Below are 26,941 nucleotides of genomic sequence, written 5' to 3'. Positions count from 1 at the left end.
ACGCTGGCTGGTCACAGACAGGTGTTGAAGCATTTGCTTGTGCACCCATTCTGGTCCAAGAGCCGTATCAGCACAGAGAGCAAGGGTGCTGGCAAATTCCCACCTGATAAACAGGATGTTATAAGGATTGAGGTCATGAAGAACAAAAGACAAAGGGAGTCTTTCCAGATGGTGTTTGAGAAGATGGAATGCAGGCAGGTAGTGGACCAACACTAAGGCCATGGCGAAATGCCGAACAAAATGCTCAGCAATAGAGTCCGGGCTGGTAAGGATAATACCATTCATGGACATTCCCAGGACGCCTATCTAAGAATGGCGAGCAAAAGTAAGCCTGATCTTTGCCCATACCTAGGAAGGGGGAGTACGCACTCCTGTGGCAGCGACATATTATTCCCAACAAATCCATCTCGGGCCTTTAAGAAGATAACAGACCTGAGCACAAAGCTGTCTAAAAGCTAGGAGGTGGCCAAGAGATGGATGCCATTTTAAGCATTGGAGAGCATGACAGCAATATTTAATAGCCGCAGCAATTTCAGGGGTCCACCAATGGACAGTCTTCCGTCGGGCGGGCAACCAGATAATAACAGAATCGCCAAAGAGGCTGCTGAAAGGGCAGCATCACCCAAACTCCACACAGAATCTTCAGTGTCATCGTGTAGTGGAACAGTTGGGACAGCAGCCGAGGAAAACACATCCCAATCTGCATTAGTAATTGTCCACCTGTAAGGGCAACCAGGCGAGTGATGGAGAAAAGATAAGACAGTCAGAAAATGGTCACTGTCACACAAATTGTCATGAACTCCCCATTGAATTGAGGAGAGGAATCCAGGGCTACAAATGGAAAGAGCGATGGCTGAAAAAGTGTTGTATGCTGCACTACAGTGTGTGGGGCTACAGTGTTGAGGAGGCAGAGATCAAGCCCTGCCAGTAGGTCACCCCAGTCAGTGGTTGCAGTACCACCCCCCAGAGGGTGGAGGAGGAAGGAGAGCATGGAGCTGTCAAAGGAGAGCAAGAAGTGTAAGAGGCTGATCTGGGAGGAGATAAAGATTGTGGATTTCAGAGTCCAAATAGATCAAAATGGCCATCACTTCCAGCGCCGTATGAAGAGAAACCTAGAAACTACCAATGTCCGTGTGGACCAACATACAAACACCACCACAGGCTTGCAAAGGGCGGACGCTGTTTTGGCAATGTTCCTGCAATACAAGACAAGCTACAGTGTAAAGAGAAAGACAAGATTGCAACTCCAGGAGGTGATGATAATAACCATTATAGTGCCAGTGAAAGAGACTGGATTGACATTGAACTCTGTCATTGAGGCGAGTCAGTGTCCATCACCAGTAAGGATGGAGTGACATCCACGAATGTAATATCAGACCCTGATTGAGAGGAAGTGGGCAACACCCCCAGGTATGTCACAAAAGAGGAGGAGGGAGGAGGGAGGAGGGCAGGGGTGCGGGTGGTGGAGAAGAGTGCTCCTCTCGGAAGACTTATGCATCTCCTCCTCCTCCTCCTCCTCCTACTCCTCCTCCTCCTCCTCCTCCTCTGGAGGGTAAGAGGTGTGGTTGGGATGAGACCAAGTCACTGCAATATCAGGAACTGAAAGAGAACAATTAGCCCTGAGGCCCACCGAGCAGGGGTCCTGTGTGTGACTCAAAGAAACAGGCTTCTGGTCCTCAATTCACGGGACAGGAGAGTTCTTATAGGGAGTCCCATCCTCAGCGGGTGTCAGAGAAGAGGGTTTCTTCTCTGGCCAAGGAGAAGGAGTGGTTCCATGAGGGATGGAATGGAAACCACCAGAAATGAGGAAAGGGATGAGAGACAAGAAGGAGCTAAGGAGGAAGGATGATGAGGAGGAGGAGGAAAGGCTGCAGCAGAAGCAAGGCTAGATGTTAATGGGTGGAGATGGTTGAATTTCTGTCTGTCCTCACAGTAGGATTGATCTAGAGTTTTTCCTTTTTATAGATCAGGCAATCCATTGAGCAAGGAGAATTTGGTCAGGAACAATTCACACATTTTGGGCGGTGGAGTGCAAGAACTCCCCACATGGAAAGAGTTAGTGAGTGGTGCAGCAAATAGGATTCGCCTCACATTGCTAAGACATGTTACCAAAACAGAGACATCAAAAATAGCACACTGGGGGTGGGATACAGGGCTTCACATTGCTACAGTTAACCATAACTGTCTTTTTCCAGTAGAGTATCCCCCTCAAAAGCCAGGATGAAAGCACTGGTATCACTGCAATTGTCCTTAAGACCTATTGGGACTCGTTGGACAAAATAGAACCCCATGGCCTGCCAAATTAGTCCTGAGTTCCTCGTATTTAAAAGGGGGTGGGGGGGGTGGGGGGGGGGGGGCTGTGGAAGATAATGTTCTAGGTAATATTTGAGGACTGGTGGAGATTGATGCTCAATGGGATGTCTTCTAAGTGGTCACAAGCTCAGAGGGAAGCTAACTGACTGGTAGAAGAGGTTCTAATCAGCAGGGAACCAGAGCGCATCTTATCAAGTGAGTCAAATTCAACTAAGTTATCTCCAATATGTTCTACAAAAAAGAGCAATTTGGCAGCAGTGAAAGTATCCTTATCTGTCACCGAACAAACCCAATAATGGGAAAAGGATTTCACTCCAACCTGGCTGGCCTAGCCCTCCTCCCACAGGCTGGGCAGGGAGGGGAAAGTAGAGGAATCAAAAGTAGGAGCAGAGAGAGAACTATTCCTGTCTGAAGAGACGGCTGCAGAAGAGCAGCCTAAAGTACAGAGCTTCATGAGCAGAGTGTCCACCCTGCCACCCATTCTGATTAGGGGCTCACCCTGTGGGCCCCACCCAGTCATGGCAAAAGCTGCTTGGCATAGCGGTCATTGCCAGCAGTTCCAATTCCCTGAAAAGATGAACAACCACTCTTAGGCATACATGAGGCAGTGGCAGCTTACGTACCATAAGTGTGACCCCTGTGTTGTCAGGAGGCTCAGCCTGGCAGTTACAAAACAGGAAACGTCAATGTGTTATGTGACCCATGGACTGGCTATGTGTACTGGTGACCTCTGGTGACCTAACAAGGGGTTGGCACTATGGTGGGGAAGGAAGGGAGGAGGAGGGTAGTGAGAGGAACCCACACCAGAGATACCAGGGAGAGAGTTCTTCCCCACGTGGTTAACACTGTCAAAACAATTTCATAACGGTTACATCCCAAGCGGGGCGGAGTGAGTGACAACATGAGACATGACCAAAAAGGAAAAGCAGAACCAAGGGAACACCTGGGTTGTCATAAATGGAAGCACCGAGGGAGAAGGAGAAAGGGGTTGGGAGGGGGGGGGGGGGGGGGGGGGGAAGGAGTGGATGTGGTGGGGAAGGGAATGCAGCCCAGGGAGAAGAAAGGCTGCAATACCTCGGGATCCTTGCGCACCACAAACATACCACAAAAGAGCAGTGGGTCCCTTGGGGCGATTTGGGGTGATTACAGAAAAGGAAACATTATCAGTAGTGTGGGTTTCAAGAAATTTAAATACCAACTAGCGAGATATGAGACGATAGTATATGCAGACAATAGTGCATTGACATTTCTATTAAAGAACAAACTTTTCCAACACATCAGGCTAACACAGTGAGCTCTCTTTCTACAGAAATTGTGCTTTACTATTACTATATAAAGCAGCAAGATAATACAAACCCAATGCACTGTCTCAAATACCTGTAGATTTTCAATTGAACCAAATATAAAAAAAAGAGGACCAAATCTGCTACTTATTTTCTGAAGGTAAATATGTACAGAAATGACAAATAATTTTTGTAGAAACTTAGAACATGAACAAAACAAAGACAGTCACTTATATTTAAACAGAGATGCCTTGCACCAAAGTCATACTGATACTACTGAAAATTCGAAATTGCAAATTTTACGACATTAAGAATATGAATCACCTAGTCAGAAAAATCCAGAGAACCTGTTAGATGTGTCAGAAAGTTTAGGTACAAACTATTGGTGTTCACACTACATTGTATCCCATAGCTCCATGTAATTTGTCGGGTGTATCAGCCATGGACTCTTACAGTCCACTGTCTCTTAAGCTGGGGAGGAATGATGTGTAACTTATGGTATTTGAATACTGGGCCAAACTAGTAAAGTTATACCCTTTAAGGAAGGCAACTTCTCACAATGTTATAACGAAATTAACATTTTTAAAATGTGCGTAAACCGAAAAATTTGTTGTAGGATAATGGGACACAATTTCTAGACAAAGAGTTTAAAGAATTTTTGACATGGGAAGGTGTGAACAATATCTTAATTTCTAAATTTTATTCCCAAAGGAATCCAGTAGAATGAGTCATGCGCAAATTGGTCATGTTTTGTCAGACAATTGCACAGGCAGGCATTCAAAATGAACAGATGCGGTGATAGAATTTGAAGAGGTATTAAATGTGATGCTTCATTCAGTTACGAAGGTTTTCTCAATGGAAATAGGAGAGCGAACTGAAGGAGAATCACTGCTGAAGTGGGTTGAATGGCTACGGTGGGATGCTGGTGCACATAAATTACTCATCAATGATGTGAATGATTTGCTAATGAGATGGGCTGAGAGAATGAAAACGAGATAGGAGAAAGATTCACCTGTACAGTACAAGGTAGGGGATTTAGTTTTAATTAAGAGTAATAAAAAGAGTGAAAAAATCGTAAATGACTCACAGTTTATATGAGGGGTAATTCTTAATTAACTAAGAGGCCAGTTGTAGTTGTATTAACTGAACAGGAGGCAGGAAAAGATAAAAGTATGTATAGCATTCAAGACTAAAGATCATGCATTAGTGAATAAGAGATTAGCAATAATAATCCACAGTGTTTCAAACTGTCTAGTAAATCAGTACATCGCAAAACCTAAGAAATTTATTAATTATGGGAGAATTATTTACTATTCAGCCAAGTCATAAGATTATGTGAGATTATAAATATTCTCATGTTGTACAGTATGGAAGTATAAGAGGAAAGATAGCCATACAGATGAGACAATCTGTAATATCGTTACTGTTTTAGGGCTGTGAAGGAGTATGTTACGAAAGGAGGCCGTGGGAAAGGTATGGCATTTGGTGTATGCTTATAGGATTAGAGGTGATAATGTATTTGTTTGTAGGCAACTTTCGATTCTTACTTTCTTTTGGAGAGTCAACTAATCGAGTTTACTTTGCAGCTCAGTTTTAAAAAGTTGGTGTACCCAAAAAGTAATGATTGGATATATGCTGATTGTACAGGGAGAAAGCAACACTTAGGAAAGAGGCTGTATGTGGTGTTGAAAATGTCTATACTTGTGTGAAGAATACTATAGGTGCGGATAGTGGTGTGGAGTGGAGATGTAGACAATAAAGAACACTGGTAACAAGAAATACCAGAGCACCCTTAAGAACTGTGAACAATGAAAATGGATGAAACTTCAATCTTTACACAGTCTCTTATCTATGGAGGTCTTGCCCTAAATGGCCAGATGTTATGCTAGACCTACAATGGGTCATCAGAAAAGATAAATTCTTTTGTAACATTTTAGTTAATAAAACTGTAATTGAAAGAGTTTGTTTTATTCTTTCTTGAACACGTGAGAAGTGTTTGAATTTCTTCTACGCAGAGGTAATTTTAATTTGAAAACACTTTATAGTGGAAAGTTTAGTACCTTGTTCTTATTTGTACAACACTGGCCAAACTGACTTCTCTTTTGAGGAAGAGGAATAGTAATAGTGAAACTTTCAAGACCATATGTGGTAACATGTCTTCTGATATAGTATGGAACTACTACAGTACACTGGACAAAAGAGACTACATGTTTGTCACTGTTGCATTAGTGATTTACCTGTTTCATTTGGTTGTGCTAGACAATAATAAAACCACTTACAGTTGTACATGATTTTGTATATGCTGAAGACAGACTTTTGATTGGTCTGAAAAGGAAAAGGATAAGACACACGCTGAAGAGCAATTTATAGAGTATAATATAATTAATGAACACTATTTTCACAGTGGAAGTTGTTCAGCAATCAAACACTTGTTTATTTACAAGGAGGTGGCAGGTGTGAGGTATGAGATTTTCCAGATGTTTAGTAGCCAAAGTTTTGGAAATAAATCATTTCATCGACTGATGATGAAATCTTTTACTAATTTTGAATATAAATGAACAAGTTTTATTAGCAGATCTGTTCATTTGTTATCCTAAAAAATTACCGAGAACTTCAAAGGTTTAATTATTATGTAAGAGGATATATCACGGAACAGATCTTGTTTCATATTATTTGTCTGAGGCACTGCATGTGGGCTCCATGCTGTCCCAGGAGTGTTAAAGCTTATATACTGAAACTTTATTTTCCAGAAGTTTGGAGTTTGTTCAAATGAGTTGTAGCTAGACAACTAACTTCTGATTACATTTTGAAATTAAAGACATGATAAAAGCCTCCCTGTAAATCAGAGTTACTACTCACCAAACAGCAGTAGTACTGAGTCATTGATAGGCACATACAAAAGAGAAATAAAACTTGCTGGCTTTCAGAATAACTTCACACACACACACACACACACACACAGTGTCCACATAAGCTCACTGAAGGTTTTTTTTGTCTTTTGGGTATGCCTATTAACAACTCAATGCTGCTGCTGCTGCTGCTGCTGCTGCTGTTTGGTGAGTCTGCCCCTTTACTCCTTTTTTTCTTAATTTCTTAATCAGATATGATAATGAAGATTTCAAAACAAAATTTCTCTTATATCCTAGAACTGACTACAAGTGGTAAGGGTATTGTAAGTATGCAACCATACTGCAGTTTAAATTATGTCAGAGTGTTTAAGTGGAAGCACAGTGTTTCTGCGAGTCTCCTTTAAATTCAGGCCTCAACGGCAGCATAGGCTGTCTGGGATATGTAATGACATTTGGAACTATCACCCGACAAAACTGATGAACCTTCCTGTACAGGAGAGTAGGAGATCATACTCCCTCTGACACTGTTGACAATCTGTCCATCGGATGAAGGTGTAAAGCTCAGCAGCCGCCTTGGTGATATTGAAGAGGAGTAACCTATGTGATGGCACCAGGTTTCCACTCTTCCTTCTCTGTCATCTCCATCACCTTTACCACAATTACAACATTACACTACCATACACAAAACAAGCATATGTGACAGACATTGACACTACACATCCGCACATCAGAGAAGCAAATAACTGAAATGGTGCCCACCAGAAAAAGCTTGCACCAGACAGTGAGCTACACACAAAGGAATTACACAACAGCACCTCTGAAACCAATAATGCAGAAAAATACTTTGAATAGTTCCAACAACTCAGTGACATCAATAGTGGACATTTGTAAGGACATAGTACTCCAGTGATGAATGATTTGATTTCTCTGATGTGTCAGTTCCAGTTTCACATTGTAAAAATTGACATCTAGACTGCAGTATACCAGCCAAGCATTATGGATCCAGGGCTCTTTGCTAAAACATGAACTTATCAATTTCATTAAGTACTCTGCTGAATGACCATGAACTTATGGAATGTTATTTCCAGCAAAATCTAACATCTCTTAGCACATCTGTGTGTGATAACGAAGACTTCTTTCATGGAAACAAGGGCATTCTCTGTTTTGTGCAGTTAATTCTGAGTGGTCATAACTAAAGTGCAGTTATTCACTGAGGTCCAGTGTGGGCTATAATTATTGTATGGGAGCAAAAGTTTGTAGATGTTCTAATGCATTACTGCAGAACCAATTTACACTGGAAAAAATTAGTTCCAAGATGGAAATCTGGTGCTGTGAATGCAAGAACGAGGTACAGAAATGTTCCCATATGTATTTGATTAGGAACAGGACATAAGCAGAAAAGATCAAACAAGTGAGAAGAGCATAATGTTGATAATACGACGGTTGTCCAGAAAGTAAGTTCCAGTCGGTTGTGAAATGGAAACCACAGTGAAAACCAGAAACATTTTATTTGCAACAGTTAGGTACACCTTCTACCTACTTCTCTACATAGTCACCACTTCAAGTGTTTTTGTAGTGTTGTACCAACTTTCCAATATCCTTGTCATAGAAAGCAACCACCTGTGCTTTCGGCCAGTTATCTGCACTGGTCTGCAGCTCGTTGTCTGTGGAAAAATTCTGTCTGCATAGCCAGCGGTTCTTGTGAGCAGAGATGACACTCAGGGGAAGACAATTACAGACTGTATTGTGGGTGATCAAACACTTCTCATCGGAAACACTGCAGGAGTGTCTTCATTGCCCCTGCAGTGTGCGGCCGAGAATTGGCATGAAGAAGGAACTTCTGGACAGTTGTGTTATGTGGGCTGCATGACACAGGCGAAATCTCTAACCAGGCCCTCATACTTGGCGGGAGACTATTCCCTATGCATCTTTACATGCCCACTGTTCACTCAAAACTGAAAAGCGCGACGCGACACCATCGACAGGCATACTAGAGACACTGCCCAACACATCTGTGTAAAGCTTTACCGGATTTTCCCAGTGGTTTCCATTTCGCGACCGATTGGGACTTACTTTCTGGACAACCCTCATATCAACAGCTGCTTACACAACTTGTTCAATATGAGCACTGAAGACATTTATGAGATGCTGTACAATCCCAGATTTACACCTGTTTGCCAAAATCTAAACCAGTATAAAACAGTTCCACATTAACACATTTACACACCAAGTGTCACTGCCATCTGATAATAACAGCCCACATCAGTCCTCTGTGAGTAGCTGCACTTTAATTATAGCCCCCGACACCTTCTTGTAACAAACATAATATTTCTGAGAGTTTCCATTTGGAACGTGTCATTCCTGACCATTTATGGAATGAATCAGCTGCCTAATGTAAACAAAATATACTTGTTCTAAAGGGGTCAAAACCCATACATAATCATGAGCTGAATTTAGTTGAATGCCATAAATTCTACAATTCTATCAACAAGATTCTGTCAAATGTATTATAAAGTAAGCATTAGTGTTATGTAGCACATGTGAATTACACATCAAGGATAGTAACAATCTTGGCATCACATTTACTAAAAGAATTTAACATGCAAGTGGTAAAAAAATTTACTACCAAGTATTTTTTTTACTCGATTCCTGTCAGTGATTGATAGATAATTATGCTAGTAATTTTCATTTGCTGTCTATCAAAAGACATTTTCTCAAATTATCACTCAATAATGCTTCAGCAGAATTATTCTTTCTACTTACATCTGAAGTTTCACCATGATGCGAGCCACTTTGCTGACAAATTCAGCGCCTTGCCTGGGACTATCTTCTAACTGGAAATTTCATAACATTGTATGAAAAATTATTAATACTTGGTTATAAAAACTGACAGCATTCTTGTCTTACACAAGACTTTCCACAAATTATTGTCTTCCTTTTTCAAGGAATGTATGTAAATCTAGACCAAGCACTAATAGAGTGGCTGTCTGGTGGAATTCAACAGTAAATCTTGTTGTATGAATTTAATGTCTTAATATTAGCTTTAGAGAAGATTGCTTTTTTTAGTTAAGACTACAAATGTAAAGAATAATTGCACATATTCACATCTACATGTAAGTGAGTACTCCAAAAGGCAAGTGGTGCAGAGTACTTCTGATGTCAATATGACTTACACCCCTTTCTGCTCCAATCAATAATGGTGGATGAGAACAACGTTGGTAAGCCCCTGAATGAGCTCAAATTTCTCCAGTTTTCCCATTAAGGTCCTTTTGCAAGATGTACATAGGAGGAAGTAATGCGTTGCCCAACTCGTGAAATAAACATTCGGGAAACCTCAATGCTGCACAATGTTCTCTTTTAGCATCTGCAACTAGAATTTGATGGACATCTTCAACACCTGTGCTTACTAAATGAACCAATGATGAAATGGGCTGTTCTCTCTCTCTCTCTCTCTCTCTCTCTCTCTCTCTCTCTCTCTCTCTCTGTCTCACCCCCCCCCCTTCCCCCACACCCCACTAATCATGCCTGAATGAGTCCCAGACTGATACCCAATACTCAAGAATAAGATGGTTGAATTACATTTCCTTTGGATTCTTCTAATGAATCTGTACGCCATCTCCTTTTATTTGGTCATCCTACTTTAAGTTACAAAATATAGTTACTCCCACATATTCCATGTCTGTTACAATCTCCAGCGATTTACTGTCTATAGTGTAGTTGAACAGTAATGAGTCTACTATTCCATTTAAGCACAGTGTGTTACATTTAGCCACGTTCCATGTCAGCTGCCAATCTCTGTGCAAACTGTTGATCCTCTACATACCTTCCTGCATTTTACTGCAGTTTTAACTTTTCTGTTTATGACAGCTTGAAAGGGCTGATGTTATCCAAAATATAAATTGAATGGAGTGTATATTGGTTGAGTATCCACAATCCTTAGAAGATGGTTGGAATATTTTTATTAGAGAGAAATTTATGCCAGAAAAAACTGTGGGGAAGTGTAAAAAGATCCATAGATGCTATCAGAATTTGAGAAATATTATACTTAAGCATCCTACATGAGAAGAAGAAAAAGTGCTGTACTAGGCCTTTTTCTCTTGAAATTAGAAGAAAAGATATCAATTTTTAGAATACAGTCCTCTGATCAGGAAAATCCACCAAATTTCAGTAAATTGTTACTGGTTAGGCAGTGTCTTACAAAATGCCTTCAGATGCTGAACAGTAATGTTCAAGAGTGATAAATGAGACTTCACTAAACTAGAGCCAAAATGAGACTTCACTACGCGGGAGCCCTGCCATTCTACGTTTCTTGTCATGGTCACCACATTCTGCACCATGGCAAGACTGTCACTGCAGACCTGTTCAGAGAGGCCAAATTAACATTGACAATCTACAGGACACGGCTTGAAACTAGTCTTACAATCTCATGAACTATTCAGAACATAATGTAATGAATAGTAATGTACATAACTACAACATACAGGGGAAGAGAAAACTTTGACAGAAACACAAGTAATAAAAAAGCTGCAGACTGCAGTAACATAAAATATGGACATTTTTTACAACAGACTACTATTTGATTTTAAGACATAATTTACACACCTTAAAGAATAAACTGTAGCATTTTTTAAGATAGAAACACTGTTATTCAACTTACTACGAGGTGTGACTATAAAATAATGGGACTGACCATGTCACAGAGTAAGTACACATGCATCAAAGATGAACAACCAATAGCTGTTAAGCTTTCTCAGTCGAATGCAGCATCTCTGGAGTCTGTTTACAAATTAGTGTGGTCGTGGCCTCCATATGTGTAAGAGCTGCTATTTTGCTTTGATGGAAAAATGATTAGTGTAAGAATTGGGTAATGAATGGATATGCTTTTACTGAAAGAAGTTTATGACAAAGACTGTTTATCATATATGCGAGTTTATGAATGATTCAAGCATTTCCAAGAGCACTGAGAAGACACTGAAGATGACACACATGGGACATCCTTCAAAACATGTTGAAAAAGTAGGTAATCTGATAATCGGATGAGTATTTGATCGATTGCTGAAACTGTAGGAATTGACAAAGAATGCACAAGACAAATTTTACACAACCAGTTTAACACCAGTAAAGTGTGAGAAAAATTGGTGCCAAAAATTTTCACAATCAAACAAAAAGAAGCTCATGAAAATTTATGTATTGACACTTTGAATACCACTGAAAATGATACTAATGTCTTGGAAAGAGTAATAATGTGTGATGAATTATGTTTTTTCACTTATGCATCAGAAACTAAATGCCAATTAATGTAATGGAAGGGTATGATTTCACCAAGAGCGAAAAAAGCTCAAACCAGCACATCGAGATTCAAAGTGATGATTGCAAAATGTTGGGGGATAATGCTCTGACAGGGAGGCTCGAGCATAGTGCTCAGCAATTGCATTTGCATCCATAGATAACACGTCATCAATTTTAATGCCAGTAACACTTAACACTTGTTAGGGTCTGGTAGCCACAAACACGTCTGATCTTTGTCTAGACTTGCGAAGGTGACGAATGGCACCCAATAGTCGAGACGTACCTCTCCCAACATGCCTGTCTCCATTTTTTTTATTCTCTCTCTCTCTCCTTCTTCTTTTTTTACAAGCTGGCGAATGAAGGCACTGAGCTGTTTAAAAGCTATTAGGTGCTCTAGGGAAGGGTGCCACTTATGTCGCTGTAGAGCTCGCAGACGCTCTTTAATGACCTCAGCAATTTCCGGCGACCACCAAGGTATTGACTTTGGCCAGGGGCACCCTAAAGAACAAGGGATTGTGTTTTCCGCCACAGAAACAGTCGTTCTTGTGGCCTGCTCAACTACCATAGCGATGGTACTATGTGGGGGAGATTCAACGGTGAAAGCAGAGGTGAAAGCTTCCCAGTCTGCCTTGTTTAAAGCCCATCTCGGTAGACGTCCAAGGGAATGGCACTGGGGGAGTGACAAGAAGATGGGAAAGTGGTCACTGCCATCGTGGGCACTCCAGTGGAAAGATTGGAAAAGTCCTGGGCTGCATAGCGATAAATTAATGGCCAATTAAGTGCCATGAGCTACACTGAATGTGTAGGGGCCCCAGTATTTAAGAGGCACAGGTCAAGTTGAGACAGGAAAGTTGCGACATCTCTACCTCCGCCAATAAGCACAGTGCCACCGCACAAGGGGTTCATCATCATCATCATCATCATCATCATCATCTAGGACAGTTTCCAGCCTCTGACCAGGTCTGTATGGAACATAGGTCTCTCCATCATCTTCTGTCTTGCCACCATCTCTCTGTCTTCACTTTGGCCCGGTCTTCTCCTTTCTTCTGGAACCATTCCTCTACTCCTTTCAGCCATCTGTCTCTCAGTCTTCCTCTTGGTCTCTTTCCTTCCAGTTTCATCTCGTGTATCCTCCTGGGTATCCTCTTCTCCTCCATTCTTTTAACGTTTCTAAACCATCTCAGCCTTGATTTCTCTATCTCCTCCTATAATGGTTCCACCTTCATTAACTCTCTGATCCTTTCATTTCTTAACGTGTCTACCTTTGTCACCCCAATACTGTTTCTCAAGAATTTCATCTCACTAGATTGTACTTTGCTTTTCTCTCTTCCGTTTGTAACCCAGGTTTCTGATGCATATGTCAGGATTGGGACACAGTATGACCGGTATATAACCTTTTTGCTGATTTGCGGTACATCTTTGCTCCATACCAGGCTTCTGACACTCTTCCGAAATGCTTCTGCTTTTCTCCCCTGCTCGTTTATTTCTATATTGTTTTTTCGGTCTTCCTGTATCAGGCTTCCTAGATACTAGAAACTCTCCACTCTCCTTAATCGTTCCCCACCAATTGTTATTCCAGTTGTTCCTCTCTCCTTCTTTCTTGTTGTGATAATAATCTCACTCCTACTTATACTAAATTCCATCCCATATTCTTGTACTGTACATTCCCATACATCCAACTGCTCTTGTAATTCCTCCTCCTTATTCCCCTAAATCATCAGATCATCTGCAAACACCATAGCTTTCATCTTCCTTTCACCAATTACTTGTGCTACTGTACTCATTATATCATCCATCACTACAATGAAGACTAATGGTGAAAGTGCACTTCACTGCCTCAAGCCATTCTTCTTTTCAATCCAAGCTGATCTCTCCCCTCCGACTTTTACACAGCTCACACTTCCATGGCACATTTCCCTTATCCTCCAAATAATCTGTTTTGCTACTACTCTGTTCTCCAAGACTTTCCACACTTTGCTTCTACATACACTATCATATGCTTTTTCAATGCCCAGGAAGGTCATTAGTAGATCTATTCCATATTCATAGTGCTGTTCCTGCAGTTGTCTTACAGCAAAAACTAGATCCACTGTGGACCTTCCTGTTCTGAAGCCATGTTGCTCTTCTCTCATTCTTCCTTTTAATTTTGCCTGAATTTGTGCTTCCAAAATGTTCTCAAAAATCTTTGCACAATGACTCATCAATGCTATCCCCTGATAGTTCTTGCACTCTTTTCTATTTTCCTTCTTAAAGATCGGGACAATTATTCCCTTCTTCCAGTCTTCTGGGATCACCTTCTGTCTCCAAACAATTTTCATTACTTGATATAGCCATTGTATCCTCACCTCTCCTGCTGCTCTCACCATCTCTATGCTTAGCTCATCCAGACCTGGTGACTTCCCTCCCTTCATCTTGCCCAATGCCTCTTCCACTTCTCCCTATGCAAGGCCTTTTTCTATTTGCTGTTCCTCCTCTTTTTTCTTCTCCGTTTGTTCCTCCTCATCCAGTTCTCCATTCAGGTTCAGGAGTTCTTCAAAATACTCCTTCCACATATTCTTGAGTTCCTCCTTATTCTCTACATGTTGTTGACTTTTGTTCACCATTCGAGCATAATCTGTCGTACCATTCTTCCTCTTACTTTTAATCATCCCATATAAAACTTTTTTTGAACCTTCACTATACTCCTCCACCATTATGGTCCACTGTTCAATCCACTTTCTTCTTTGCTCCGCCACCACTCTTTTTGCTTCTTTCTTTCTTGCCTGATACTTTTCTCTTGTCTCTACTGTTCTCTTCTGGAAACATACCCTAAAGGCTCTATTCTTATTCTGTACTATATCCTTTATTTTATCATTCCACCAGAGTGATACTTTCCATCTCTTTTTGTTGCTTGTCCTCCCACAAATTGCTTCCACCACACTTACTAATATTCCCTTGATTCTACCCCATTCTTCTTCTACTGTTTTTGGTTCATCCTTTGGGATGCTTCCCTTTACTACTTGTAGGTACTGTAGCCTGCTTTCTTCCTCCTTCAACTTCCATACCCTTACACGTCTTTCCTGGTTTTCTGTCCCTTTTTTATCCTTAGTCCCTCTCAGGTACATTACCAGCAAACGGTGGTCACTATCCACAGGGGGTTATGGGGGTTAGGGGCGTTAAAATCCCCCAAAAGTAGGAAAGGTTTAGGGCATTGATGAATAAGTGCAGCTAATGCGTTCAGAGGTACTGCACCATCTGGAGGAAGATATACGTTGCACACAGTTATTTCCTACATCATCCTTATCCTGACAGTCACAGCTTCAAGAGGGGTTTGAAGGGGCATGGGTTCACTGCATACTGAGTTCAGGACATAGACACAAACTCCACCTGAAACTCTAGTATAGTCGCTATGGTTCTTGTAATATCCCTGATACTCACAAATGTCAGTGATCCGCATTGCCAGGAACCAGGTTTCCTGGAGGGCACTGCAGAAAGCAGGTGTAAAGCTTAACAGTTGCCATAGCTCAGTCAGGTGGTGGAAAAAAAAAAAAATGCAGCAATTCCACTGGGGATGACATTATTGTGAGGCTGGGAAGGCATGAAGCATGCAAGGAGGCAGATTACACCTCAGGGTCACCTGCTACCACTGATTGAATATTTGTATCCATTCCTATTCTGGATGAGGAAGCAGTGAGATCCAGGCTCTCAGGAGACACTAAGATCTCCACCTCATCCACAGGTGCAGAATTGGTAGGGAGTGGTGGCGTTGGGGCCACCGGAGGGTTCTTTTACTTAGCACACGTCTTTGTTTACTTGCCCTCTCACTTCTCTTTAGGAGCTTGCTAGGAGGACTTCTCTGAAGTAGCTTCAGGTATGGAGGAAGAGTGTGAAGCTCTTCGTCCAGCAGCTTTTGGCTCCTTTAGCCACTGGCGACTGTCCGCTGTGGCATTAGTGGAGACCTTGGGAGAGAGGCTCCCAAGACACCCCTTCTGCACGAGAGGAGCCGGAGGAGACTGTTGTTTCTCTGGTTGGGGGGAGGGGACCGATGTCCCCTGCGTTTGGGGGAGGGGCGGTCTTGCTCCTGAAGTAGGTACTTTGAGAGCAAAGGAAGGAAATTTTTCCCCTACCACCAAGGGAGCGGATGTATTCTGGAGGCCGACAGGACCCACTCTTAGTGGCACAGAATGTGGTACGAGTGGTACTTATGATGGCGATGGTAATGTAGCTGCAGCATATGTGGACATCAACTGAACAGGATATAATCATTCAAATTTACGTTTAGCCTCATAGTAAGTCAACTGGTCCAGGGTCTTGTACTCCACGATTTCCACTCCTTTTGGAGTACTGTGCAGTCTGGCAAGCAGGGGAAGTGCTGCTCTCTGCAGTTGATACAAGTGGGAGAAGGCACACAGGGAGTATCTGGATGCAGTGGACGTCCGAAGTCTCGACATGTGGCTTTGGAAGTGCAGCGGGAAGAAATGTGCCCAAATTTCCAGCACATAAAGCACCACATAGGGGTAGGCATGTATGGTTTAATGTCACAGCAGTGAATCATCACCATAACCTTTTCAGGCAATGAATCACTCTCTAAGGCCAAGATGAAGGCACCGGTCGCAAACCTGTTGTCTTTGGGTCCCCCATAAACGCACCAGATGAAATGAATGCCGCACCATTCCAGATTGGTGCAGAGCTCGCCATCAGACTTCAAGAGGAGGTCACAATCGAAAATAATCCCCTGGACCATGTTGAGGCTTTAATGAGGAGTGACGAAAACAGGAATATCACCCAGCCGGTCACAAGTGAGTAACTCCCGAGATTGGGCTGGGAATGCTGTCTGAATCAAGACTGCACCGCTTCTCATCTTGGGCAACATGTCACTTCCCCAAACATATCCTCAAGATGTTCAACAAAAAATTGAGGTTTCATAGGTAGAAAGGAGCCCCCATCCATTCCGCTACAGACTAAATACCGAGGTGAATTGGTTCTCTTCTTTCCGTATCCCTACGTTATTCCCATGGTGTAGCACGGGAAGGAAATGATTTAGAGTCATCTCTGTCAGCACTGTACTCGATCTTGCCCTTCTTAGAGACTGCTGGCACCATACAGTCACCAGCAAGAAATGACTTAGTCCACTTCATTGCGGGTCATCTGCCCTGATGCCACCCACTCCGATCAGGGGCTCTCCCCATGGGGGCGCCACCCAGCCTCAGCAAAGGCCACCTGGCATGATGGCCATTGCAGGGAGTCCTGATGCCCCAGGAAGACAGGCATCTACTCCTTGGCATATGTGGGGAGTTTACAACTCAGGCATCATCAACGCGATCCCTGTGTTGTCAAGGGGCTACCACCACATGGGTTCATGACAGCCCCACCACAACGGACTGGGTACCGTGCTGGATATTGGGCGCAGAGAAATCCAATACTGTCATGGGGTGAAAGAGGACAGGAGACAAGGGAAGAATTGACATACCCCAGAAAGTGTCCTCGCCCAAATAGTTGAATTGCAAGTGGAGATACAAAGCCATGACAAGGTTTACGAGATCAAATCTAAGGGCAGTATGGATAACTCATGCACCAAGTAAGGTGTCCTCCCGCATTTGGTCCACATTTCTGTAGAATTTGGAAAGTGGCAGGTCAAACCATAAAATGGGACCTGAGCTTATAGGGCCAACAAGTGTGAGACTCCTTTTGATCACCTCTTATGACAGGCAGGGATACCTTGGGTCTATTCTAACCCCTGGACCCGCAGGGGGATATGACGCTGATATTCGGCAGAACACCCGACAACCCAAAGTGTCATTAGATTGTCGGTAAAGTCTGAAGAGTTGCAATAGTGTTGTTATTTTATAGCCACTTGTCGTATTTCAAATTGTTGTGTCTCCTTGTAGAACTGTTAGTTTATACAGCCATAACCTCATTTTTGTAACAGAAAACTGACAATTTCTGATCTTCACTATTTATATCAATATATACATATATCTTTCAGTGGTAAGATAAGTACAATTAGTACAACCTTGTACTCAATATATATGTGAACTAAAACTAAGACAATTTTTGAAAATTGACGTATATGGACAGCAAATAAATAAAAAAATCACTCATTTAATAAATTCTTTCCAAATCATAACTATGTAGCTGCATACCAAGCAAATGCATACAGTCCTAATTATGCCATATTTTGTCATACAATTAGTGGAACCATCACCAAATTCTTCAAAGCACAATATTTGCAACTTCTGATTCTTCCTTGGCATGACTTGGCCTCTATAATGGAAAGTGTTTAATGACAGTAATTATTTTTCTCCTTCAATGTAGGATCAGCAGAAAACAATTCTGAAGCCCACATAAGTCAGTCACATAAACAAATGTTGTGGCACCTGGGACAATAAGGTACAGAAATGTTGAATTGATATACTATTTTGATGCAATACAAATTGTATGATATTGATCACTTAATTAAATATTGTATTATAATGTAATGTGACCTGTCACTGTTGGACTTCACCCATTAATAACACAGCATGAGGCCTGAGAATGATAACATCTAATCTCAAAATCATTAACAAAACAATAATGAATATAAGATTTTAACCACAAGCTGGAAATCTACATTTCACAATCATAATTGATTTATCAGTGACTGCAAGTTTATAAAGAAACTGGTGGTGTCCTTTGATCAGAACACGTAAAGTTCTTAATAGAAGTTACCAAATTAATGAAAACAGAGGACTCTTCTATGCAGTGAGAGGCAGCCAAGAAATGAATTTTCAGTGCAAGTAAGAAAACAATTATTGCACAAAAATATTCCATACCATCACAACATCTGCTGCTTGCTGATACAAACGCAGTGCCTGATCTGGCTGAGTTGCTTCTAACATCTTTGCAGCCTTATCAAGGGCAGCAGCCCCAGAATCAGGTGACCCGTGCTGCTGGTAAAGACTGCAGGCACGTTGTGCCAGCTGTGACACTTCTCGCAAATCTCCCAGTTCTTTGCAGATGAGGATTGCTTGTTCCATGCATCTATTTATAAAATAAAATTATTCAATAATACATTCCATCTGTGCTTATGTTACATCAATTTTCATAATTTTTGAGATCATGTTCATTAGTTTTGTAACCAACTCATACAGCAATAGAAATTTTCTATGCATAGTACAAATACAAATCTGAGATCAATATGCAAATCCAAAATTTTTTTATGAAATGAAACAAACGAGAAAGTTCGCAAAATATAAGTGAGCATGAAATAGTTAGCAGCTACAATGACATACCAAACATGTGATTTTAATATTGACTACAGTCTAGTACAAGATATATGACAAAATGCATATGAAACTGGTTCTGTCTCAATAAAATTCACAGCATGTAATGCACTTTTCTAATTGTGGAGATTACTGATAAACAAAACAGGGTGCTGACAACTCTGAGCATCCTGCACAAATCTCGAAGCACTTGTGGGATGCATTGTGCTAAGTTGGCTAGTGCTTAATATTTGGGCGTCACCCTCAAGTGTTTGTAATAGATGCTTCTTAACTGTTTTTTCATTACCATCCCACAACTACTTCACAAACTATCTGCATGAATAATGCAAAAACACGCCATTTGTACACACATTCAGTGTGAACAGCAGTCACATCTTTGAATTCCAACATTCCTATGTGAATCTTTGTGTGTATCTGTAGGTGATAGTCATTATTAATCATTACTGGTGGTTTGTTAGCAATTCTGCACTATATATACGAGGGTCACTCCAAAAACAATGCACACTATTTTTTATTTTTTTTAAATCCATCTTTTTTCTACATGTTTGAAAGTTTCACAGTGTGTAGATACATCCTTTAGAAACAATATTTTAATTTCTCCGCATAATTTCCATCCCTCTCAACTGCCTTACGCCATCTTGGAACCAGTGCCTGTATACCCGCACGGTAAAATTCTGGACCAACCTGTTGGAGCCACTGTTTGGCAGTGTGCACAATGGAGTCATCATCTTCAAACCTTGTTCCACGAAGAGTGTCTTTCAGATTCCCAAAGAGATGATAGTCACATTGAGCCAGGTCAGGACTTTAAGGTGGGCGTTTCAGTGTTGTCCACCTGAGTTTTGTGATCGCTTCCATGGTTTTTTGACTGACATGTGGCCGTGCATTGTTGTGCAACAGCAAAACATCCTGCTTTAGCTGATGTGGTCAAACAAGACTCAGTCGAGATTGAAGATTCTTCAGTGTTGTCACATATGCTTCAGAATTTATGGTGGTCCCACTTGGCATGATGTCCATAAGCAAGAGTCCTTCGGAATCAAAAAACACCGTACCCAGTAGAAGGTGTGGTTCTGAATTTTTTTTTCTTGGGTGAATTTGCATGATGCCAGTCCATTGATTGCCTCTTCGTCTGGTGAAAAATGATGGAGCCACGTTTCATCACCTGTCACAATTCTTCCAAGAAATTCATCTCCACCATTCTCGTACTGTTCCAAAAGTTCGCTGCATACCGTTTTTCTTGTTTCTTTGAGAACCACTGTCAACATCCTGGGAACCACCTGGCACAAACCTTTTTTAACACCAACATTTTCAGTATTCTGCAAACACGTCCTTCCCCTATGCCAACGTAGCGTGACAATTCGTTCACTCTGATGCGTCTGTCAGCAGTCTCCAATTCGTTAACTCTCTGCACATTGTCTGGAGTGTGTGCAGTACAAGGCCTTCCGCTGCGAGGACCATCCTCAATATTGCCGTGCCCACTTTCATCACGTAACCCGCTTGCCCACTGACTAACTGTACTGTGATCAACAGCAGCATCTCCATACACTTTTTTCAACCTCTTGCGGATTTTCCCAGTGTCTCGTTTTCACAGCACAGGAATTCTATGACAGCACATCAGAACGTCAAGTGTAGCAGCCATCTTGAAGACATGCTGTGACGGCGCCACTCACGGGAACAAGATGAACTAAGTTTCAAAACAAGCAGGAAGTATGTATCTACACACCGTAAAACTTTCACAAATGCACAATGAAAACTGTATTTTTATATAAATAGTGTGCATTTCTTTTGGAGTGACCCTCGTATATAGTGGGAAAGATAGAAATTTGAGCTTATTTGCCAAGTAAAAATTCAAGCAAGGAAATGAAGTTTGACTTGTGGAAATATATTGTCATCTTCAGTCTGAAGACCGCTTTGATTCAGTTCTCTGAGCTACTCTATCCTATGCAAGCCTCTACATCTCCAAATGACTAATGCAAGCTACATCTATTTGAACCTGCTTACTGTATTCACCTCTTGGTTTCCCTCTACAATATTTATCACTCACACTTCAACATTATAGCTTCCCCTTCATGTCCTTCGACCCACGTAACTGCCACCTGGTTTCTGCACAAGTCACACAACTTGTACAGAAACCAAATGGCAGTTATACGAGTTGAAGGAGATGAAAGGGAAGCTATAATGTTGAAAAGTGCGAGACAGGGTTGTAGCCTACACCCTGTCACTCCCTGTATTTTATCTATGCTACCTTCAGAATGCTGAAGAGAGTACACCAGTCAACATTGTCAAAAGCTTTCTCTAAGTCTACAAATGTTATAAAAATACATGTGCCTTTCTTTAGCCCGTCCGCTAAAACAAGTTGTAGTGTCAGTGTTACCTCATATGTTCCTACATTTCCCCGGAATCCAGAATGATCTTCTGCAATGTCAGCATCTACCAGTTTTCCACTCTTGTGTAAATAATCCACATTCGTATTTTGCAATTATGACTTATTGAACTAATACTTCAGTAATATTCACACCTCATTCTTTGGAATTGGAATTATTACATTCTTCTTGGAGTCTGAGGGCATTTTGCCTGCCTCATTCCTCTTGTGCATGAGGTGAAACAGTTTTGTCATGGCTAGCTATCAAAGGACACCAGCAGTTCTGAGATAATACTATCTATCTGGATTTGACTTCCAGTACTCTGTTGAATTCTTCACCCAGTATCGTATCCTCAATGGCGGTCTCTGTTGCTTCATGTCGGTATGTCTTACATTATAATACCCTACCTATGATCCCTGGGTGGTGCTAAGCAAGCTGCTAAACAATCCTTGTGATCTTGCAGCGCAACACACCATTATGGCTACTAATATCAACAACTGTTCTTTTAAGGACCAAAGACCTAGATATTTTGGAACCACTACTACAATTTTACGGAGTAACATAGAGAGTGTTAGCAGATGTAAATGATGTGGTGAGGTACTATACAGATGGGGAAAAACTACCACTGTGTACAGCACCTGTAGCTTTCCAAGAAGGGCTGTCAGGTAGTGATGAAGAGTGCCCTCAAAATTCGTACCCTGGAAATCCCTCGGAATTCATGGACACAGCAACAGATGTGATTAATTACATAGATATGTCTGTAAATTTGTAAATTATTTACATATTTCATTTATTTTTCAAAAGTGTGTGTAACTGTCAAACAGTTACTAATTATCATCATTACCATTATTATTATTATTATTATTATTAATATTATTATTATTCTTTCTTTCTTTTCCCAGACGTTATGTCTGGTCAAACATGGAAAGTGACGCGGACCTTGATCAAGCGTGACTTCCTTTTAACTGTACGGTATATGTTATATTGCATTTAGGAACTTTCGGGTGATTGAACATGTATCAATAATTACGGATTTCTGTAGTTGTACATATAAGTTTGGATGTAGCTGTATTGCATTGATGTACTGGTGGATATTGTGTGGTATGACTCCTGTAGTTGATAGTATAATTGGTATAATGTCAACTTTATCCTGATGCCACATGTCCTTGACTTCCTCAGCCAGTTGGATGTATTTTTCAATTTTTTCTCCTGTTTTCTTTTGTATATTTGTTGTATTGGGTATGGATTATTATTATTATTATTATTATTATTATTATTATTATTATTATTATTACCACCACCACCTCAACCACCACCATCATCAATTATATCTCCCATCCCATCTTCATCTACTTCCTCTTACCTTTCTATAATAATGCCTTCAAGTTCATTTCCCTTGCAAAGTCCCTCCAAGTTTCATTTTTCGCTTCTTTGCTTAGTACTGGCTTTTTATGGACCTGATTTTAAATCTGTTACACTACTGTAATAGAATACCAGAGGGAACAATCCAACAGCTCCTAACTTCTTCCCGCGTCCAGCCATCCTGATGTAGGTTTTCCATGATTTGCCTAAATCGCTTCAGGCACACGCTGGGGTGGTTCTTTTAAAAGGGCACAGCCGACTTCCTTCCCTAATTCGATGGGACCAATGACCTTGCTGTTTGGTCCCCTCTCTCAAATCAAGCAACCAACCAATCCTAACTTCTTAACTTCGGGTACATGTGGAGGAATAATAACTTCTTTGATCTTCATCTTTATAATTACTTTCTTAAAAAAACACTAAGCACCTATTAAACTGATGAAAGATTCAATACAACTGCACAATTAATCTACAAAAGCTCCATTTAATTTCTCAGTCCAATTTTCTCCAGTTAACCAGTTAGAAGCAACTTCTTGTTTTAGAGAAACAAAGCTGTTTCTTGGGATTATCACCAGCATAACTGTTATGGTAGTTGGCAGATTTTCTTGTAATGAGATCACTCACCCCACAATGGCAATGGAGAGATCACAGCTGTTCATCTACAACATGGCTGAACTCACGTGTGTCTACCATACCCACCAGAGAGCACTCATCCATATTGTGATTGTGTGCTTGATGTGACATTGCCTGGCTAATATTAGGGAACTAGGTTATCAGTCGGAGCAGGGAAGTGCCCGAGTGCTGAAGCAGAAACACTGCACATGGTGCTGTGCGCGATACAGGCCAGAACTATGCAGAGCATTGCTGCTGCGCAGCATTTCCTTTAAAGTCTTACATAAGACAGAAGTAAGTCAGGAGGAATTACTTGATGACATAATTTCAGCATCTAAGATTCATGAACAAACATGGATTTTATACTAAAAAGCACATGCTGAGCAAGCAGATCAGGAAACAAAGGAGAAATTTGGAAAGGGAATTAAAGTTTGGGGAGAAGAATTAAAAACTTTGTGGCTTGTTGATGACACTGCAATTGACAGAGGCAGCAAAGGACTTTGAAATGCAGTGTCTTTAAAGAAGGATATAACGTGAACATTCAAAAAAGAAAAACAAGGGTAACTGAATGTAGTCTAATTAAATCAGGCATTACTGAGAGAATTAGATTTGGAAATGAAACACTGAAACTAGTAGATGAGTTCTGATATTTGGGCAGTAAAATAATTGATGATGGCCAAAGCTGAGATGATGTAAGATACAGACTGGCAACACCAAGAAATCCATTTCTGAGAAAGAATAATTTCTTAATATCTGAAACAAATCAAAGTGTCAGAAAGTATTTTATTAAGGTAATTATAGGGAGTGTAGCACTACATGGATATGAAACATGCACTAAAAGCAGCTCAGGCAAAGCAACATTATTTTATACAAGCGTTTATGGTGTGGATATTGTCTTCCATGTGAATTTTAAAATTTTCCCGGCGAATTGACTGTTCAAACAAATTTGTTTGAATTGCCTTCCATGTCTGCCACACCACGAGGAGTTGCTGCCTAATGTTACACTGCATCACACCAGCCCCAGTGTAGATGCTTAGTATGGGGCCATGGTCAGCCTAATTCCTTCCTGGTGCACCACACCCAGCATTTTTTAATAGGATGGTCTTCATACCCATAAACCACTCATCCCTACGCAAACCAAAATTGCACGAAGGCTAAGTAAAACTGGAGCATACAGATTTGATCTGCTCCCCATGAGCTGTAGCTAATACAGTTTAAAGTATCAAGTGCTTCTAGATCCTTACGGTATGGCAACATGTTAACCTTAAAGTCAAATGTGAGGCCCAGAAACCTTTCTATTTCCTTAAAATAAAGAGCAGTTTCCATCACCTCAAGAAAGTTAAAAACAAATCGAGAACAGTTAAGGACGACATACACAGACTTCTCAGCTGAGAAACTGAAATCTCTTCTCTACACTCATTCTATCAGTCCTCTAATAGTCAGGTGCACCTGACAGATTATTGCAGTACTGTACAGGATGGAAAAGGGAGTTCAAACAGACTCCTCAAGTATATCTCATCTATAGCAGAAGTGCCTGCTATCTTTAACCCCAAGATACCTACAGTTGTACTTTGTCAGTGGGTCACATTACTGCACAGTTTTATTCAACAAGCAGTTGCTAATTTCTCATATCTGACTCCTTAGTACCACATTCCCTTAGGGGACTTTCATGCCTGTAGATTGTGCAGTTAATCCAGGAAAAACTTAAATCCACTTCTTCATTATTCAAATACAACCACTAACCCTCCACACATCAGCTGCCAGACACGACTCGAGTATGCAACGAACAGTATCCATCAGCTACCATACATGTAACACCGTTCTAACACCATTCCATATTGAACTTTGCAACTCCAGGGTATTCACACATATAGCACATCCGGGAAAGTTGATATTTGGAATAGAAAACCACTTTGGTAGGGGTAGGAAAAACTTTCAATGCAGGAATTCCTCAATGCAAGGCATGATGAGAGAGAATCAAAATCCTGGAGTGGGACGTGGTTCAGATTTCCCAGCGCATGAAGATGACGAGGAATAGCCAGTATGCAGCTTTCATTAAATTTGATTTTCTTGCCGCAGTCTAGCCAGTGCATGGCCACTGCAGACTTGCTGTGCTCCCCCAAATGATCCCCACTCCTTCCACCATTAGAACCTATTGTAATAAAGTTGCTGCTCCTACCACTTCAAGTGATCAATCATACCAATGGCCTTTTAAAATTATGATGAAGTTAAGCTCTGTGAGCACCAACGGCAAAATATAAGTGATTCCACACAGCTAAAGCGCACAGTAAACCTACAAGAAGGCCACTGCAGTTGTGGCCAAAATTGTTTCTCCAGCATAATTTTCTACATTATGATGCAGTACGATACTCAGAAAACATTTACGTCAACTGACTCTTGTTACAGAAGCCTGTGCAATTATAATATCACACATTCGGAAGAAATAGATGAGCATTTTGATGAACGATATTATTAATTCAATTTAAGCACTGCTCTTAGATCCTAAACTAACCACAACATTGTAATATGTGACATATTCCGAGAAAAATTTGTCAGATATTTGTGACAACAGTGAAGAAGAAAATTGTTTCTGTTTTGGCACTAGATCTTTGTTGCATCTTTTCTCTCCTCTCATTGGTCAGGTAAAAGTACTATCCCATTGGCTGCACAAAACTGACACATTGCCTACCTATGAGCAGTACAGAAACACTGATGTGTGTCATTGGCCCTGATCCACATTCTAGTTAATTAGGGTTCTTGCAGTTATTATAGTTCTAAGAGGTGCCATAGGTTACTGAAAATGTTGAGGAGAGTGGAAAGAAATCTGTAACATGTTCTGTCTCTTCACATGCACATGAACTATTTACTTCATTAGAACGAGCAGCAGCGGCGGCATTTAAAAATATTACACCTTTCATCAAGCTGGAAAATCAGGAATGACATCTGACATACACTACTTGTGGGGAATAAAGAAATATTTATTCTCTTAATTATGATACCCACTTCAAACAACTGTATTTAATGTTATGATTCTTCAACTTCTCCTAGCATAATTCATGATGAAACAGTTTATAGACGAATGGTCAGATATCAGTGTCCAATGGGCACAATATTTCACCCAGTGACCACACTGCCATTATCGGATGCATTGATGAACTGAATGCCTAGCAGGACTGTCAGTGCAGGTCATGTATCTTATCCCTCCCTCCCTCCCTCCTCCTGCTACCAAGTAGTTCCATCTGACATTTGCACGTGCAGCCTCTCTGCTGTTCTGCTTGCCCCTGAAAACAGTTGTGTGTTATTTCCTTCCCTTTACCAAGGACATAACTACTACCAGGACTGATCAGAACTTCCCTTACGTGAATCTTGACAGATTATTTAACAACACTGTCCTAGAAGTTAGATGTCTGTATCAGGACCTTAGTATGGCTGTAACCCATTCTGTATAATTCTGATAGGCAATGTCAAATTAAAGGAAGATATTAAAGCAATTGAAGCGGGCTAGACTTGTTTCTGGTACGTTCAAACAGCTCACAAGTATTACGGGAACACTTTGGGAATCAAATACACTCCTGGAAATGGAAAAAAGAACACATTGACACCGGTGTGTCAGACCCACCATACTTGCTCCGGAC

General features: G+C 41.0%; 1 protein-coding gene across 1 annotated transcript in view; it reads right to left on the bottom strand.

Moving 5' to 3' along the window:
* Positions 1–26,941, bottom strand: part of LOC126481212 (gamma-soluble NSF attachment protein-like) — a 132,669-nt gene that overhangs the window by 93,884 nt on the left and 11,844 nt on the right. The window contains exons 5-6 of the mRNA XM_050104813.1: positions 18,526–18,733; positions 9,209–9,279 (exon numbers count right to left, since the gene is read on the bottom strand). Coding sequence (XP_049960770.1) covers positions 9,209–9,279; positions 18,526–18,733 — 279 coding nt within the window. The remainder of the gene's footprint in view (positions 1–9,208; positions 9,280–18,525; positions 18,734–26,941) is intronic.

This window comes from Schistocerca serialis, chromosome 5 (genome assembly GCF_023864345.2).
Source record: "Schistocerca serialis cubense isolate TAMUIC-IGC-003099 chromosome 5, iqSchSeri2.2, whole genome shotgun sequence".
NCBI classification, from domain to species: domain Eukaryota; kingdom Metazoa; phylum Arthropoda; class Insecta; order Orthoptera; family Acrididae; genus Schistocerca; species Schistocerca serialis.
Note: the sequence above shows the minus strand (reverse complement) of the source record. Positions and strands in the feature narration are given on the sequence as shown.